The sequence below is a fragment of the Athalia rosae genome, chromosome 1 (genome assembly GCF_917208135.1).
Source record: "Athalia rosae chromosome 1, iyAthRosa1.1, whole genome shotgun sequence".
NCBI classification, from domain to species: Eukaryota; Metazoa; Arthropoda; class Insecta; order Hymenoptera; family Athaliidae; genus Athalia; species Athalia rosae.
In genome coordinates this window covers 4,356,168-4,369,362 of record NC_064026.1, presented here as the reverse complement: position 1 = coordinate 4,369,362, position 13,195 = coordinate 4,356,168, and the positions used below count along the sequence as shown (strand labels likewise).

Here is a 13,195-nt window from a genome sequence, read left to right as displayed (position 1 = left end):
TGTACGGATAAGTTTACATATAGGAATATCTCGTTAATTTACACGAAGTTTACTGTGACATACTATGCTGTACGTACGATGGAAGTAGAATTAAAGCTCGGATTAAACGATCTAATCGTCGGAAGAATAATAATTATTTGTTAAGTCCTGTATAAATGCCCGCAACGCCCTGTTGATTAATGAGAAATGAGAAAGCGATGATACGCATCTTTCAATGGTTTTAGATACGTAAACGATGTACCGATAAACATCTGAGCGATAATCAGCGATTATTCTTCATCTTCCATATACCTACGCGGCGCAGCTGTCTTTCGGGGAGTAACTTCATTGAAAAAAAAACTTTTTGTACGTTGGAATGGCTAAATAAATCTGCTACACATTGACCTTAATGATTCATGATATTTTCCGAACCGCTCGATTTGACCTGAAACCGTACAACTTCCACGATCGTTATCGCCAGATAAATTGCCGCGATCCGTTCGATAACTCGCCGCTAGTTGTATTTTTTCATACTCGCATCAGATTACGAACTGATGAAAAAATTCCACACATTACATTCCTCTTTTCGAAATAGCCGTTTTCACTCGTTCGCGATTGTTTTTAATTTATCGCGACCGAATTTACTCTGCTAGTCAGCGATAAATTGAGTTTAATATTTCGCTTCCTCCGTTCGGTTTGACCCGACGTCGCGACAACCCCTACCGTCGTTGGGGTAGTGCCCTCAGGAAATCTAAACCGGTAGCAAGATGGCCGATCGGAAACGGAAACCGGAAGCGTGTCACTCAAACTATAGCGGCATCCGGCGTCCCCCGAAAGTGGAATATATGTGCAAGTAGTGATCACGCGAGTGCAGTCCGCATACATTCGCGTTATAATACATGAATGATCTCTGCGGGGAACGAAAGAAATCACCCGAGTAGTACAAAGACTCGCGGATGGTCAGAACTGCGTGGAAGATCCAAAGCGAAATCTTCAAAAATGATCGGGTAAGTAAGAGCAGACAATATTTGTATTTTTTATTTATTAGTTTTATTAAATATGCGTCTGATATATTATAGTTTACTATGTATAATACACAATGTACATATATACAACCTACAACAATAAATACTAAATTACATAATGCGAAAGACGATCAAGAATGTTACGTAATACAATTTTTATACCTAAATGTCGTTCGGTGAAATTAATTTTCTGTTTCTACCTGACGTTTTTTTCTTTTTCTTTATTCACATTTCACTATATTATACATACATGCATCACTCTAAGGAGTCCACACGAGTAAAGTACACGCTAATTTTTTAAGAAAATGATACGCGGCACACACGTCGTCATCATTCATCATAATCTCCGATCATCGCTTCTGCATGAGGAGAAGAAAAAAAGGAAGAAAAAAAAAAAATTCGTCGAAACTTTTTTTCCTTCGAATCTCGTTGTCCTATTGTGTAATTGCATCAGACGTGCAAAACTTTTTCTTGTATCCTGAACTCTAATCACAAACGACATATACGAGATCTTTGAAAACCCTCACGGGTAGGAGTATAGCTGGCGATCTAAAATCGAATCTAATATACACCAGATGAGTAGATCATAGAGTTATCAATTACATCACCAAGTATATCACCTGAAGTGGGTCGTAAGAGACGTGAAAAAAAAATGATATTGTGATTAGGTTTTTTGACACGTTTCCCGCGCGTAATTTTCTATGTTTTTTTTTTTTTTTTTTCATTTTGTTTCTCTTTTCTATAAAATATTATGATTTTTTTGCTCGATCAGCTGTTCTGTTTTTTCGTTTTATTAAATTGTTTTTAATTTTTTTCCTTTACACGTGTGCACCGGATAGATAAGTAATCTTTGCCGCTAGCTTATCTACCTACGGTCTTAAAAAACGCCCAATATATACGCAATTGTCGCGTCAATCCATTACGTAACCGTCTTATGAAAAATAATCGTTCGACGTGACATGACGAAAGAAATGAAAAATCCCGATACGATCATATGCACATTACGATGGCATACACGGGGCAAACGCTAATCGAATATCGTACAACTGTTTCATAGAGGAAAATTTTTACCCGATAGTAAACTGAAGCGATTAAAAAAATTTCCACCGACTGCGCCGTCTATGAGGAATAGTGAGATGATTTATGGCGAATGCATAGAGAAGTCTATGGTGTTTAATTTTTATGAACTAATTTGAACTCTGTCTAGAATGAATTTGTACAAAACTTATATGGTAAGAAATATTCAAAAATCACATTAACAATTAACTAACTAGATATTATACGTATGTATTTATATGGTATATAATTCATGTACGCTCTAAATCACTTTTCGTCGTTATTAAGTTATACACACGTCTCCGCTATAATTCGTAATTCGACTATATAATCGCATCGGTATAGTACACACGATTTTCTGTCCCCGCCTAGCTAGCTATTTGGCGTACACCATTAGGACGAACCCTTTATCATTCAAATTTAGATACAATATATGTAACTACGAATTCACATTAGTACGCGTTTCACGCTACGCTACGAGACTTGCTACCGAATAATAACTCCTGCGCGGACCGGATTACGCGAGGGTGAAAATCCGAGTGAAAAAAGGAAAGGAGGAAAAATTCCGCGTACGATCAAAGGACTGATTGACAGACAGAAATCGTGAGCACGTTATCTACAAATATATATCTATATATATGTATATGTATACTGGTATCAGGTATTGCACTATGACGATCAAGGTGTGGTCCAGGGCAAGAAATTAAAACGTAACAATCCCGAGGCTTACCACCAGTAAGGTTTCTGCATGTACGGAGCCATAGGGACCTGGCCGGATCCCGGGTAAGACGCCGATTCCATCAACTTTGACTGACAAGGTTTACCGTCGCGTACCAAGACAGGTACGGCGACTCTTCTGGGCGAACATCCGCTTCCGCTAGCTTCGACCCTCTCGGTGGCGGCGCGCTTCGTCTTGTACCTGTGATTCTGGAACCAGATTTTCACCTGCGTTGGCGTCAACCTTATTATCGACGCCAAATGTTCGCGTTCGGGTGCGCTGAGGTAACGTTGCTGCCTGAACCGTCGCTCTAGTTCGTACGTCTGCGCTTTCGAGAAAAGGACGCGTCGTTTACGTTTTTTATGTTCACTTTCGTGGGGCTGAGACTCTCCCTGATGTTCCTCCTCGAATTCCTGTTCGTCCTCTTTGGACTCGTGACCGTTCTCCTGGTGCGATGGAAACGAGAGATCCGATATTGTCGGACTGGTCGAATCCGGCTGCTGCAGAACTGCGGGAAAACAGAAAAATAATCTTGGCTGATTTTCGGATCCCTGCGGATAACAAGCCCGACCCCCCCGCCTGCCCTGCCCTGCCCTGCCACTCGCCACTATTTATACCTTCCGTTCGCCTGATTGGAAATACGCGAACGTAAGCGGTCCGACGTGACCTTTGTCCCTGAGACGACTTCGACGCTTAATTTGTTCTATATCTATTTCCGATCGAGGGCAAACCTCGAATACGAACAAGATCACTTCCGGCGAGCTTTTTTTACCATTCCGATCCAGACACAGAGAATACACGATGTTTCCCGTGCCGCACGATGTCCGCAACGGCGGACGAAGACGCTTCGCTCGATATTTTGTGGTCAGTGGGACAATATTATTTTAATTATTCGAAAAGGTGGTTATGTCGCTATGACGTGGCGAATGAAATTCACTCTAAAGTCGAGAGCCGAGTGCAGCGATCGCTCACTGAAACTGACGACTTGAATAACCGGCCAATTAAGCGATGCGGAGCAGCTGCATCGTCTCACACGCTGGCATCGAATCATCGATAATCGTTAGGTTCTGATTGCTGCAGGGCAGATGGACAGCCCTATCGATTTTTTAATTACCAAAAGCGCAGATAGCCGCCACCCCACAACGCACGTTAACGGTCGATCGTTTTGAGTCATCGCGTACGATCGGAAATCAGAGTCTATCACCTTCTCCGAATGATCGACTAATTCAATAAACTATTTGCCATTGTTGCGAGGGTAAAACAAAGGAATTATCAGATCTTCCCGTCTCCTTGACCCGCGAGATCGTCAGGGTCGATGTTTCGGCTATTTCGTCTCGTAACTCGTAACAATATGCTGCCCGTAACCCCATAACGCGTTACTGGATGTCTGACTGGCTTCAGGGGAGGGTGTGAACTAATATAAATCCTATTTGATACCTACATAATATCCTAGGAGCCCTGCGGGACTGCAGAAGTAGCATTGATGAAACGCCCGGCGGTTCGTGGGGATGTCGTATCGTTTTCATGGGGGATTAAGCCCGGGACTTTGGTTGTGATTTCATTATTTGCTTAGGGAAAGAGCGGGTGTCTATTGGAGTACATATTGTCCCCTCGCTTCTTCGTACCCGAAGTTCCGCGGCCTGCTGCACGCGTACGCGCGTTTCGATGACGTACGTCTTTATACGCATTTATACACACCCGCACCTTCGTTCGTGATGTCGGCGGCATTTTATTCTCGCGGGTTTATAAAATTTCGGAAAACGCGTTGCCTCCATTGCTCGCTATAGATTTGGAATTCGAAACCGTTTAGATCATCCGTGTAATCGTTACCCCCTCTCCAGTAATTGGTGTAACCGTGTGTTCTTACGAGTAACAAAACGGAAACATGTTCGCCTATAGTTATCGACCCTTGAGGACGAGGTGTCTGAACGAAAAAAGAAAAAAAAAAAAAAACTGAAAAAAGAATCGGAGGGCTCGATGGTCGCCGCGTTTAGTAGGTACAAGGTACATTTCGAGCACAATGACACGGGTTGGGCGTGACAATCTGAATTCATTGAAAGTTTCGGTCGCACATCTGTCTCCGAGACATCTGCCAATCCTCGGTACACGTTCGACCAATCACTGAACAGATTCACGAACCTTTTATAGGCCTATTAGATCCTGCTTAGCTAGATTCGACCAATTGTAGGGTCTCTGGCAAATAAGGGTTGCAGCCTCGAACCCCAGAACTCCATGCGAACGTTTTACTCGATGCATTTTGCGGTGTTTTCGGTTTGAGTTTCGTTGATTTTTTATCGCGTTATATGATAATTACTCAAACTCTTCTTACCGTTCACTTCGTCGAGCGGCTGAGGTATCGTCGGATTGAGCGACGGTCCGGTAGGCCAGCCCAGAATCCCGGGTGGCGGAGGTGGTAACGTCGTTCTTGCTAGATTGGCGTGAACACCGGGTTGCAGCATCGCTGTCGTGTGTTCGAGGAGCTGTTGATAAGTTGATGGAACCTCGGTTGCCGGGGGTAAGACAGCGGTGGTTCCTGAAACACAGAGAAAATACGAATCGATTATGCAGGAGTCCGGGTAGGGGTGGAAATCACCATTCAAATTTTTAGGAATATAATGACTCGTTTATTACCTTGAAGTTCCGTTTCATCTGTAGTTGGTTTGGAGTCATTGAGCTCCAGAATGTCACAGATATGAAAACCGGACGTTCGCGCGGCTGGCATCTTCATGCTCTCCAGTAACCTGAGATGAAGAAGAAATTCATCAGTCAGAAAAGTAGTTATCACTGTCACTTGAAATTACCTACTCTATCTGTGATACAAATTTTGTATCTCTCAGAAAAATCGCATCAAAAACGTCCGGTTAAAGAAAGTTTCGATTGTGGAAGAACAAGCTGAAAAAGAGCTCGCTGATCTAATCCAATTCTACGTCAAAAAGTATGAAAATCTCAAAGGCAAAAGGCCACCAGTTGTAATGCGATTAAATTTCGGTTCGTTGTGTTCGAATCCGTACCGTCGACGGCGAGCGCAGGAGGCAGAAGTTCGAGCAGCCGCAAGGATAGGATCTACCTGCACCGCTTACTATTTCTCGAGGATTCCCCGGCGAACCTGTACCCTAAGCTCTAATCCATTTCGCCCATTATTTCGACACGTCCACCACGTTATTCCCAAACAAAACTGCAAAAAACAATCGATGGCCATTCCGTCTACCTGCATTCGGAATCAAATATTGTGCTACAAGTTCCACCCCCATATTGTACTTTTAATTATGATAGACGAGGGAGTAATCGAGATGAGGTTTGTGGGGAAAAATATGCTGACGAGGCGCGGGCATTTTAGGGGAGATGCTGTTAATTTCGCGCTGCCCGATAATTGAGAGAAGCTTTAACGGCGTTGAAATCTCCGAAATAATGCACCGCGGGTGGTTCGTGCAGCCTCGAGTTTAGTGGACCAAAATTTTGTGCGTCAAAACGATCATAAATTCATTAAATATGGAAATAAGGTTGCACCTGGGTCGCAACGAGCGAACGACGGGGCTTTATACTTTCTAAAATTAACGTCACTCGCCCTTTTTTTTTTGTTTTACTAAACGCTCGTTCCTCCGCCCCAGTAGTCAAAATGGTTAATTTCCCTAAGTGGCGCGTATCATGTCGACAGGATATGGTCCAATCTGTTCGCCAGTCTCGCGTGTCCGCATTGATTTAGGTGTATCTATTCGTTACGGTTTAAGGCTATAGGCACTCCTGTGCACTCTATTAGTTATCAGGGGTTATTAACTAATTCGGTCACAGCTCGTCTAACTTTGACCGCGCGTCAGATTATCAAATTTTGCAGCTACCAGTAAACTCTGCGGTGAAAGCAAAAAACATTTTTAATTAAAAAAATAAAACGAAAAAACACCAGGATCCGGAATAATCAACCTAAATAATTAACTATACGTGATGACCCCTTCATCATCATTACTCAATTTCATCAGAAGTCGTCAATCGGTATCCATAATCTATGGAATAAATTGATTGACAATAGAATAGTTACTCTATTTGTATTTTTTTTTTTTTTTACCTAGAGTTCAAAGCGAGCTGGCTGTACCAGACGTGGTTCAACAAACTCGCCGGATACGGAAGCAGGGGCCATGGTAAAATCTTGTTTTTATCCGCCATCTTGAAAATTTGGTGGATACTTTCGTCAGTACATTTTCGTCTTTCCAGAATGTTTTTTTTATATGCACTGCAGTTATGGAACTAAGAGGTTTTGCACGTTTTTGTTACCAATAGTTTTTGTACTTTCCGTACAAAAATAAGGAATTCTACTAAATATTACGTTCGCTTATTAGATGGTTAAAATTTGAAGAATACCGCACGTAAAATCGAAGCACACACTGCGGTTTATCACACAAACTTAATATGTACTTTATACTTTGACTAGATTATAGTTTGATTATTATCGAAATTCGCATCATGTAATTATTCAAAGTCCCCAGATGTATGAGGGAATGATATTTTGGAGTGCGTTCTTTTTGAAACTGAGTTAAGGACTTGTTGTACTTTTTGAGTGTCTCCGACGAGCACTTGACCAATAGTGTTCCCTACCTCCGGTGAGCTTGGCTCGCGCTCGAACTCAAGCACCCTCGAGCCAGGAGGGCGGCGTCACCCGGGGGCGGGACCACCGACTTTCGCACCCTACGACGCAAACCCCTGCGAGAAATTTCCAACTCTATACCCCCGAGTCGTACACCGTCTCCCTGCCACACAAAACAAAGTCGAAACCTGGGACTAAATTTTTCTATTCTATTCAGTTGAAAGTGCTCATTACCGAACACCCTTGATTAGACAGCAAATTACACACTCGCACTTTTTACCATTGAAAATTTGAAATTATTCGACATAAGAGAATGTGATTCTTAGGCAAAAATATTTGTCCTTGTTTTTAAAAAATGTCATGTTAATTTTGATTAAAAATCTGTAGCGCTCACTCGCCTCGCCAAACCATAAAAACTGACTCTTGACGGTCTGAAGATCCGGTGAGACTACTAAGCGTCCTTGGTAAAAATTTCCTTTCGATATTGACCGTGGAAATTTAGCGGTAAGTTACGGAAGGGCGGAGCAAAATACGACCCCTGCGTTAACCAATGGGAATAGGAGCACCAGGGCCAATCAGGATTCGGGTATTCAACCCCCGGTAACTTCTAGCCAATGGAAGTCAGGAATCGATTAGAACTTTTCACATCGAGGACATACTTTACTTTGAGTACTAATGTGAATGGGTATTAGCGGTCATTTGATTTTTTTTCTCTTCTTTTCTTTTTTACCATTACACTAAAGGCCCGTACAGCACTCCTGGATCGGTATAGCTGGTAATTCTACACGAAACTGTGTCATACGCGTGACTTTTTATATCCTCACTTTATGGGGTTGGTTCGATCCGACCTACTAGACATACCTGCACCGTGTAGCGATACAAAAAGATTCGATCTTTTCAAACCCTTGCAGCTATACAACTTTACGATCTCTGAGTCGCCGTAGAACGTCGGACGTAGCTGGCGAGCAAAATACAAATTGCCCCATATCTATGCAACGCATAGGTAAAGACGTAGGGTGAATCTCCTGCTCCATCAATCCCTGGCGATTGTCACGCAAACTCTGGTATACCAGCCCACCTTGATTACTCGGGGTCTTGGAATCGCCTACTTTGCAGAATGCGAGTCCTTCTAGAGTATAACAACGCAGAAGTATGGCGTGAGAAAATCAGAATCGAGACGATGCTATTTTTCCCGGTAACTACATTGTGTAAAAACTAACATCCGATTTTTTAAGCTTCCTGGCCTCACGCGTCTATAGAAAAGGCAAAAAACATCGGACTTGAAGAGTGCAGGAACGGCCGCACGAATTGAAACAGGTAGCCAAAATGATATATACCCAAGCGAAGCTACCCGTAAAAGGGCGAATATCCGGTCCATTCGAGTCCGTTCCGTCTCTTCCTTTATATCGCTTTATTCTCGGTGTCGAACTTTTGTATAAGAGTCAAAAACTGCGGAAGGGGGCGGCCGCGCACCATCCAGTTTCTCGTGGAAGATTTCACTCGTAGATTTATGACTTTCTGACTAAAAAAAATTTTTCGATACCTTCCCAACACTTGGCTCGAGTGCCGACCGTATGGGAATCCTATTATGATGTTAATTTTCACAAAAGGGCCGACGCGCGTTGATTTTTGAAAATATTATATTCGCGGGTCTAGAGCGCCGTAGACTACAACTAATACCTAATTCTGTTAGAATCAAGTTTAAGAGACTCATTTTATTCGGAAGAAAAAAACCCTCCCCCGGCAATCGAGCCGTGAACATTTGTCGAGTTCTCACGACTGTTTGGCGATATCTGTGCCAACTTGTTTCAAGCACGCAACCCAATTTGTCTACGTCTCGTTGCTGGTGCAGCAGGTTTACGGCCACGACACCATCGGAACACGGTAAACAGAATTTTCGAAAATAATAACTAGAAGATCCTCAGAGCGGTAGCTGTGTACTCGTTTTTTGATACCGGTGTTTGAATTCAACTCCAAACTCGGATGTGCGAAATGGGATTAGCTTAACGAACAGCAGCACGGTTAACCCCGACTTAACTCGTGCGGCTACACTGTAATCCAATGTTTATTTAAAACACTAATGAAGGATTCTACCAGCGGTTAAGTTAATCGCTGCCCAGCTGTAAAGTCGAGGATTACAGGATTTAGAGGCGATGCAAACGTGCGAACGGTACGGCGATTTACCGGACAACAACTTGGACACCGTAGTGTAAAATCTTGCTGCAGATCCAAAGAATGCATTTCGGCCGTGGATTTCAATGGAATCTCGACGTATGATCGGCAAAAACTATCATCGGGATTCGTCGATGACAATGTAATCGATGTCGATGGTAGAACTAATTCGACTCTGACTCTCTTGTTGCGTGGTGTTGCTTTTTGTGAACTCGAAAAGCTGGAATTCTACGGACGAGGCGGCAAGTGGTGGATATGAGGGGGTGGGACTTGGGGTTGACAATCAGACTTATTGTCAGGTGGCAGACAGTGCAAGAAGACGTGCCCTCGTCAATGGGCCTTTACCCATTTGAGGAATATTTTGAAAAATCTGAAATTAACATGACAATATAAATACCTGTTCGGGCGGCGTTAGACCCGAACTAGGCAGCACCTGAATGCCGCATTTTACTGCCCGTACGTGCTCGAGCAAAATTTACCGACATTTTCTAAATTCCCTGCAACACCCGAACACGCGAATCTGTCGTAAAGCAATCGACGGACAAGTGTAGGTGAATGACTACTGCTCGAAGATCCTTTGGACTCTTCGAAACCTGCTTAAATTTCAAAACGAGCCTCAAGTGTTTCTCCTAGTTCCTCTCGTATCACGATGTCGGCTCTAAAGAAGGCCACGATCCTTTTTTTTTCTATTCTTCTCAGAGATTTCAATTTCGTTCATATGGATTTCATGTCGGATAACCAGTGTTAATTTTTTACGATCATCCCATACGAGAAAAATCCAAGAGCGACTGAAACTGGAATGATTTTTCGCTTTTGTTCGCGATTTTTTGCACTTGTAGATTACAAGACAAGGGTCCAGGACAAGTTTTCTGAGTAGATGGATCGATAGAATCAACTTCAAAGGCTGTACTTCCGGTCATCGGACGCGCGGTGCAGAGTAAGCCAGAGCGACGGTTGTCCCTACCCGCAAAATAAACAGTTTTCAATGGAGTAAACTGCCTGGAATAACTTCTTAAACGTTTCTTAAACTGCTCCTTTAAGTTCGGACTAACTGGCCGTGAAAAGTTTCAAACACGTTTTCGAAGCTGCGATCTATAGACTAAGCCTGATGCCTGCAGCAGTTTTTCGAAAACTTTTCGCACTCCTGCAGTGTGTATCTACACAATAATATATAGGTATATATATATACATAAGTATACTAACATAACTGGAGATCCGAAAAGTCCCGCTGCGCGTAGTACTACGAGGGTCATACTACGACCATTCAAAATTTCTTAGGGTCAAGCTGAGCCTTTGTCGGGTTCCAATGAATGAACGTAAACCTACTGCCTCCTCTTACTTGTTTTCTTCCTTTTCTTTTTTACTTTTTTGTCGTCTCCTCCATTCCTCTTCGCGGAGTATAGATCAAACAAAGCTCAGAGTTGAGAATCAGTCGATCGTTTTTCATTAGAAAATTATTATATCCATGCAAACCATATTCAGAATACACGGTGGACAACTGTACTGTGACTGAACGGTAAAACAAGGGGCTCATGATTATTCATAAATTTATCGTGTGAGCCAACAGGTGTGCGTACTTAAGCGCAGCTATTATGATCATTGGTATCGATGGTGCAGAGCAGTGCAGCTAAGCAGCGGTGTAACATCGCGTACCACTCTGCACAGAAGGGCGCGACGAAACCCCAAACACGCCCGGTGGCAACCCCGGCTATCACCCCTCGGTGTAGTCGAGGTCTCGGGATTCAGTGAGCTCTTAAACGTTCGTTTCCGCCGAGGGTGAATCCTCCCAATTTACCTACCAAGGCATTCTCTTACCACCGTTGTTCGACAAAAAAAAGTTGTGCATTAATACACATGTGCACCGCTGCATCTGCGTGTGTTTCATATTTTTGTGACAAAGACTGTCGGGAGAATTTATTTGTATATTTTTTCATGCTCTTCGCAACTTTTTAAGAGTCTACCGGAATCGAATTATACGAGAAACTCGATCGGGTCCTCCCGATTATTGGAATGCGACGAAATGCTAACCGGCAAATGCACTCCTGCTGCACGCTTACTGCAATATACGTATATTCTGCCATGTGGTATCGATTGCTGCGGTATGAATATGGGCACTGTGCTCTGGAGTAGCCTTGAAATATGAAATTGCTTGGGCAGCTACTTAGTTTCAAAAGTCTCCCCGAACCCTTACCTGTAATCATCTTCATTGCTGACATAGTCCGGAGGTATAAGATGCCAAGATGCATCGTAACAGTCGTCGTAGGTGGCAGCCATAATTCTCAAAATGACACTGTACGTATATCAATATATTCCTTACGTTTTCCAATAATTATTTGGTCACAAAATTAGAAATCCCACGCGTTCCTTTGAATATTATTTTACAGTCGAAACCGACTGATTTTCGGGGAAAAGTCCATTAGAACTGTAGGTTTGTTACTTCTTGTAAAAACCTTTGCAGACTTGATAAACGGAGTTGATTTGATATGTTTTCGCGATTCACTTACAAATTTATTTGTAAGTTTTTCGCAAGCACTCGATCCCATTTAACGCTTGGAACCCCATGAATTACGTTAATTTACACCTCACGATGATGTCCGGGACAGATGGCTGTGGTAAATATGTCGTCGGTACAACTTTTAACGCGGTATAGGTATGCATACGGTACCCGAGAGCTTAGATGTTCCCGAATATTTTTAAGCTCGGGAAAATTGTGCTTGATATTATTGGCGTGTATGAATTTCAAAGCGATCCAACCTGTGCGCGATCGCAGACTAGGGAACATACTCGATGCATTGATTACCTATATATTATATCGGAAATATGGCTGCCAGATAGGAGCTTTGGTAACCTTATCTTTTTGATAACACCCTATATAGATTAGTTTGACTACTGCACTATGTAACAGGGACATACATATACCGAAAATCACGCGAGAACCTGATGTGATACTTGTTGGAAAATTTTATCCGTTAGAATTTCGACAAGGTAACAACATGTAACAACATAAAATTGTTGTGTAACATTAAAATTGTCTACCTCTGCATATAAGTATACTAACGTTTACGTGTAGTATATTTATTAAATACCATACTGCAAATATGAATAGTTGTGATTACAGTTTTTTTTTTTGTTTGTACCTATTCCGGTAGAGAATAAAAATTTACCATATAAATATCGATTATGATATGTATTTACTGTAAAGTACGCTGATGCTCATGTTATCAATGACTGCAGTTTTACCAATTATAAAAAGTCCACGTGCTGCAGTTTCATAAAAAGAAAAATTATTGATAGTTATCAATAATCGCTTAATCATCTCTTCGCGATCACTATTACTTTTATATGAACTTTCATTTTTTAGACTGTTATATAAGCTGACTACAATTAGCTATAGATAATTGTTATCATTTCTCACTGATTACTGAATGTACGATTGTACCAAACTAACACATCCAAGACGGTCGATTATTGTGCAGATTTTTGGATTTATGACGTGAATAATTTAGAATGACAAAGTGTTATTCTATATTGAATTCACCATGGAAATCAGTAGATCAATCGAAGATCATTCAAAATGATGCATGAGGAAACCTTAATTTTTTAATGACGATACAAACCCTCGAAGTGAAGTATCTGAGCTTAGCCTACAAGTGTTCCCAAACAGGCACT

General features: G+C 42.1%; 1 protein-coding gene across 3 annotated transcripts; it reads right to left on the bottom strand.

Moving 5' to 3' along the window:
• Window positions 1–1,218: 1,218 nt before the first annotated feature.
• LOC105692948 (homeobox protein Nkx-2.2a-like) lies at window positions 1,219–12,312 on the bottom strand. 3 transcript variants are annotated; one of them, XM_012412528.3, is made up of 4 exons: window positions 11,718–12,312; window positions 5,410–5,519; window positions 5,108–5,311; window positions 1,219–3,286 (listed from the first exon to the last, which is right to left on the bottom strand). In XM_012412528.3, exons 1-4 carry the CDS (start codon window positions 11,798–11,800, stop codon window positions 2,787–2,789), a joined length of 897 nt encoding a protein of 298 aa, XP_012267951.1. In that variant the 5' UTR covers window positions 11,801–12,312; the 3' UTR covers window positions 1,219–2,786. The 3 variants fall into 3 exon arrangements, with proteins under 3 accessions (XP_012267951.1, XP_020712005.1, XP_048516324.1); XM_020856346.2 differs by lacking the exon at window positions 11,718–12,312 and adding an exon at window positions 6,839–10,193; XM_048660367.1 differs by lacking the exon at window positions 11,718–12,312 and adding an exon at window positions 5,790–10,174.
• Between the last annotated feature and the right edge of the window lie 883 nt (window positions 12,313–13,195).

What these genes read in the sequence shown, in the direction of transcription:
- LOC105692948 (XM_020856346.2), bottom strand. Translation starts at nt 6,936, where the DNA reads ATGGCGGATAAAAACAAGATTTTACCATGGCCCCTGCTTCCGTATCCG. An exon ending in CAGCTCGCTTTGAACTCTAG is followed by an intron (nt 5,520 to 6,838) that starts GTAAAAAAAAAA and finishes TCTTCATCTCAG; the next exon opens with GTTACTGGAGAGCATGAAGA. An exon ending in AGATGAAACGGAACTTCAAG is followed by an intron (nt 5,312 to 5,409) that starts GTAATAAACGAG and finishes TCTGTGTTTCAG; the next exon opens with GAACCACCGCTGTCTTACCC.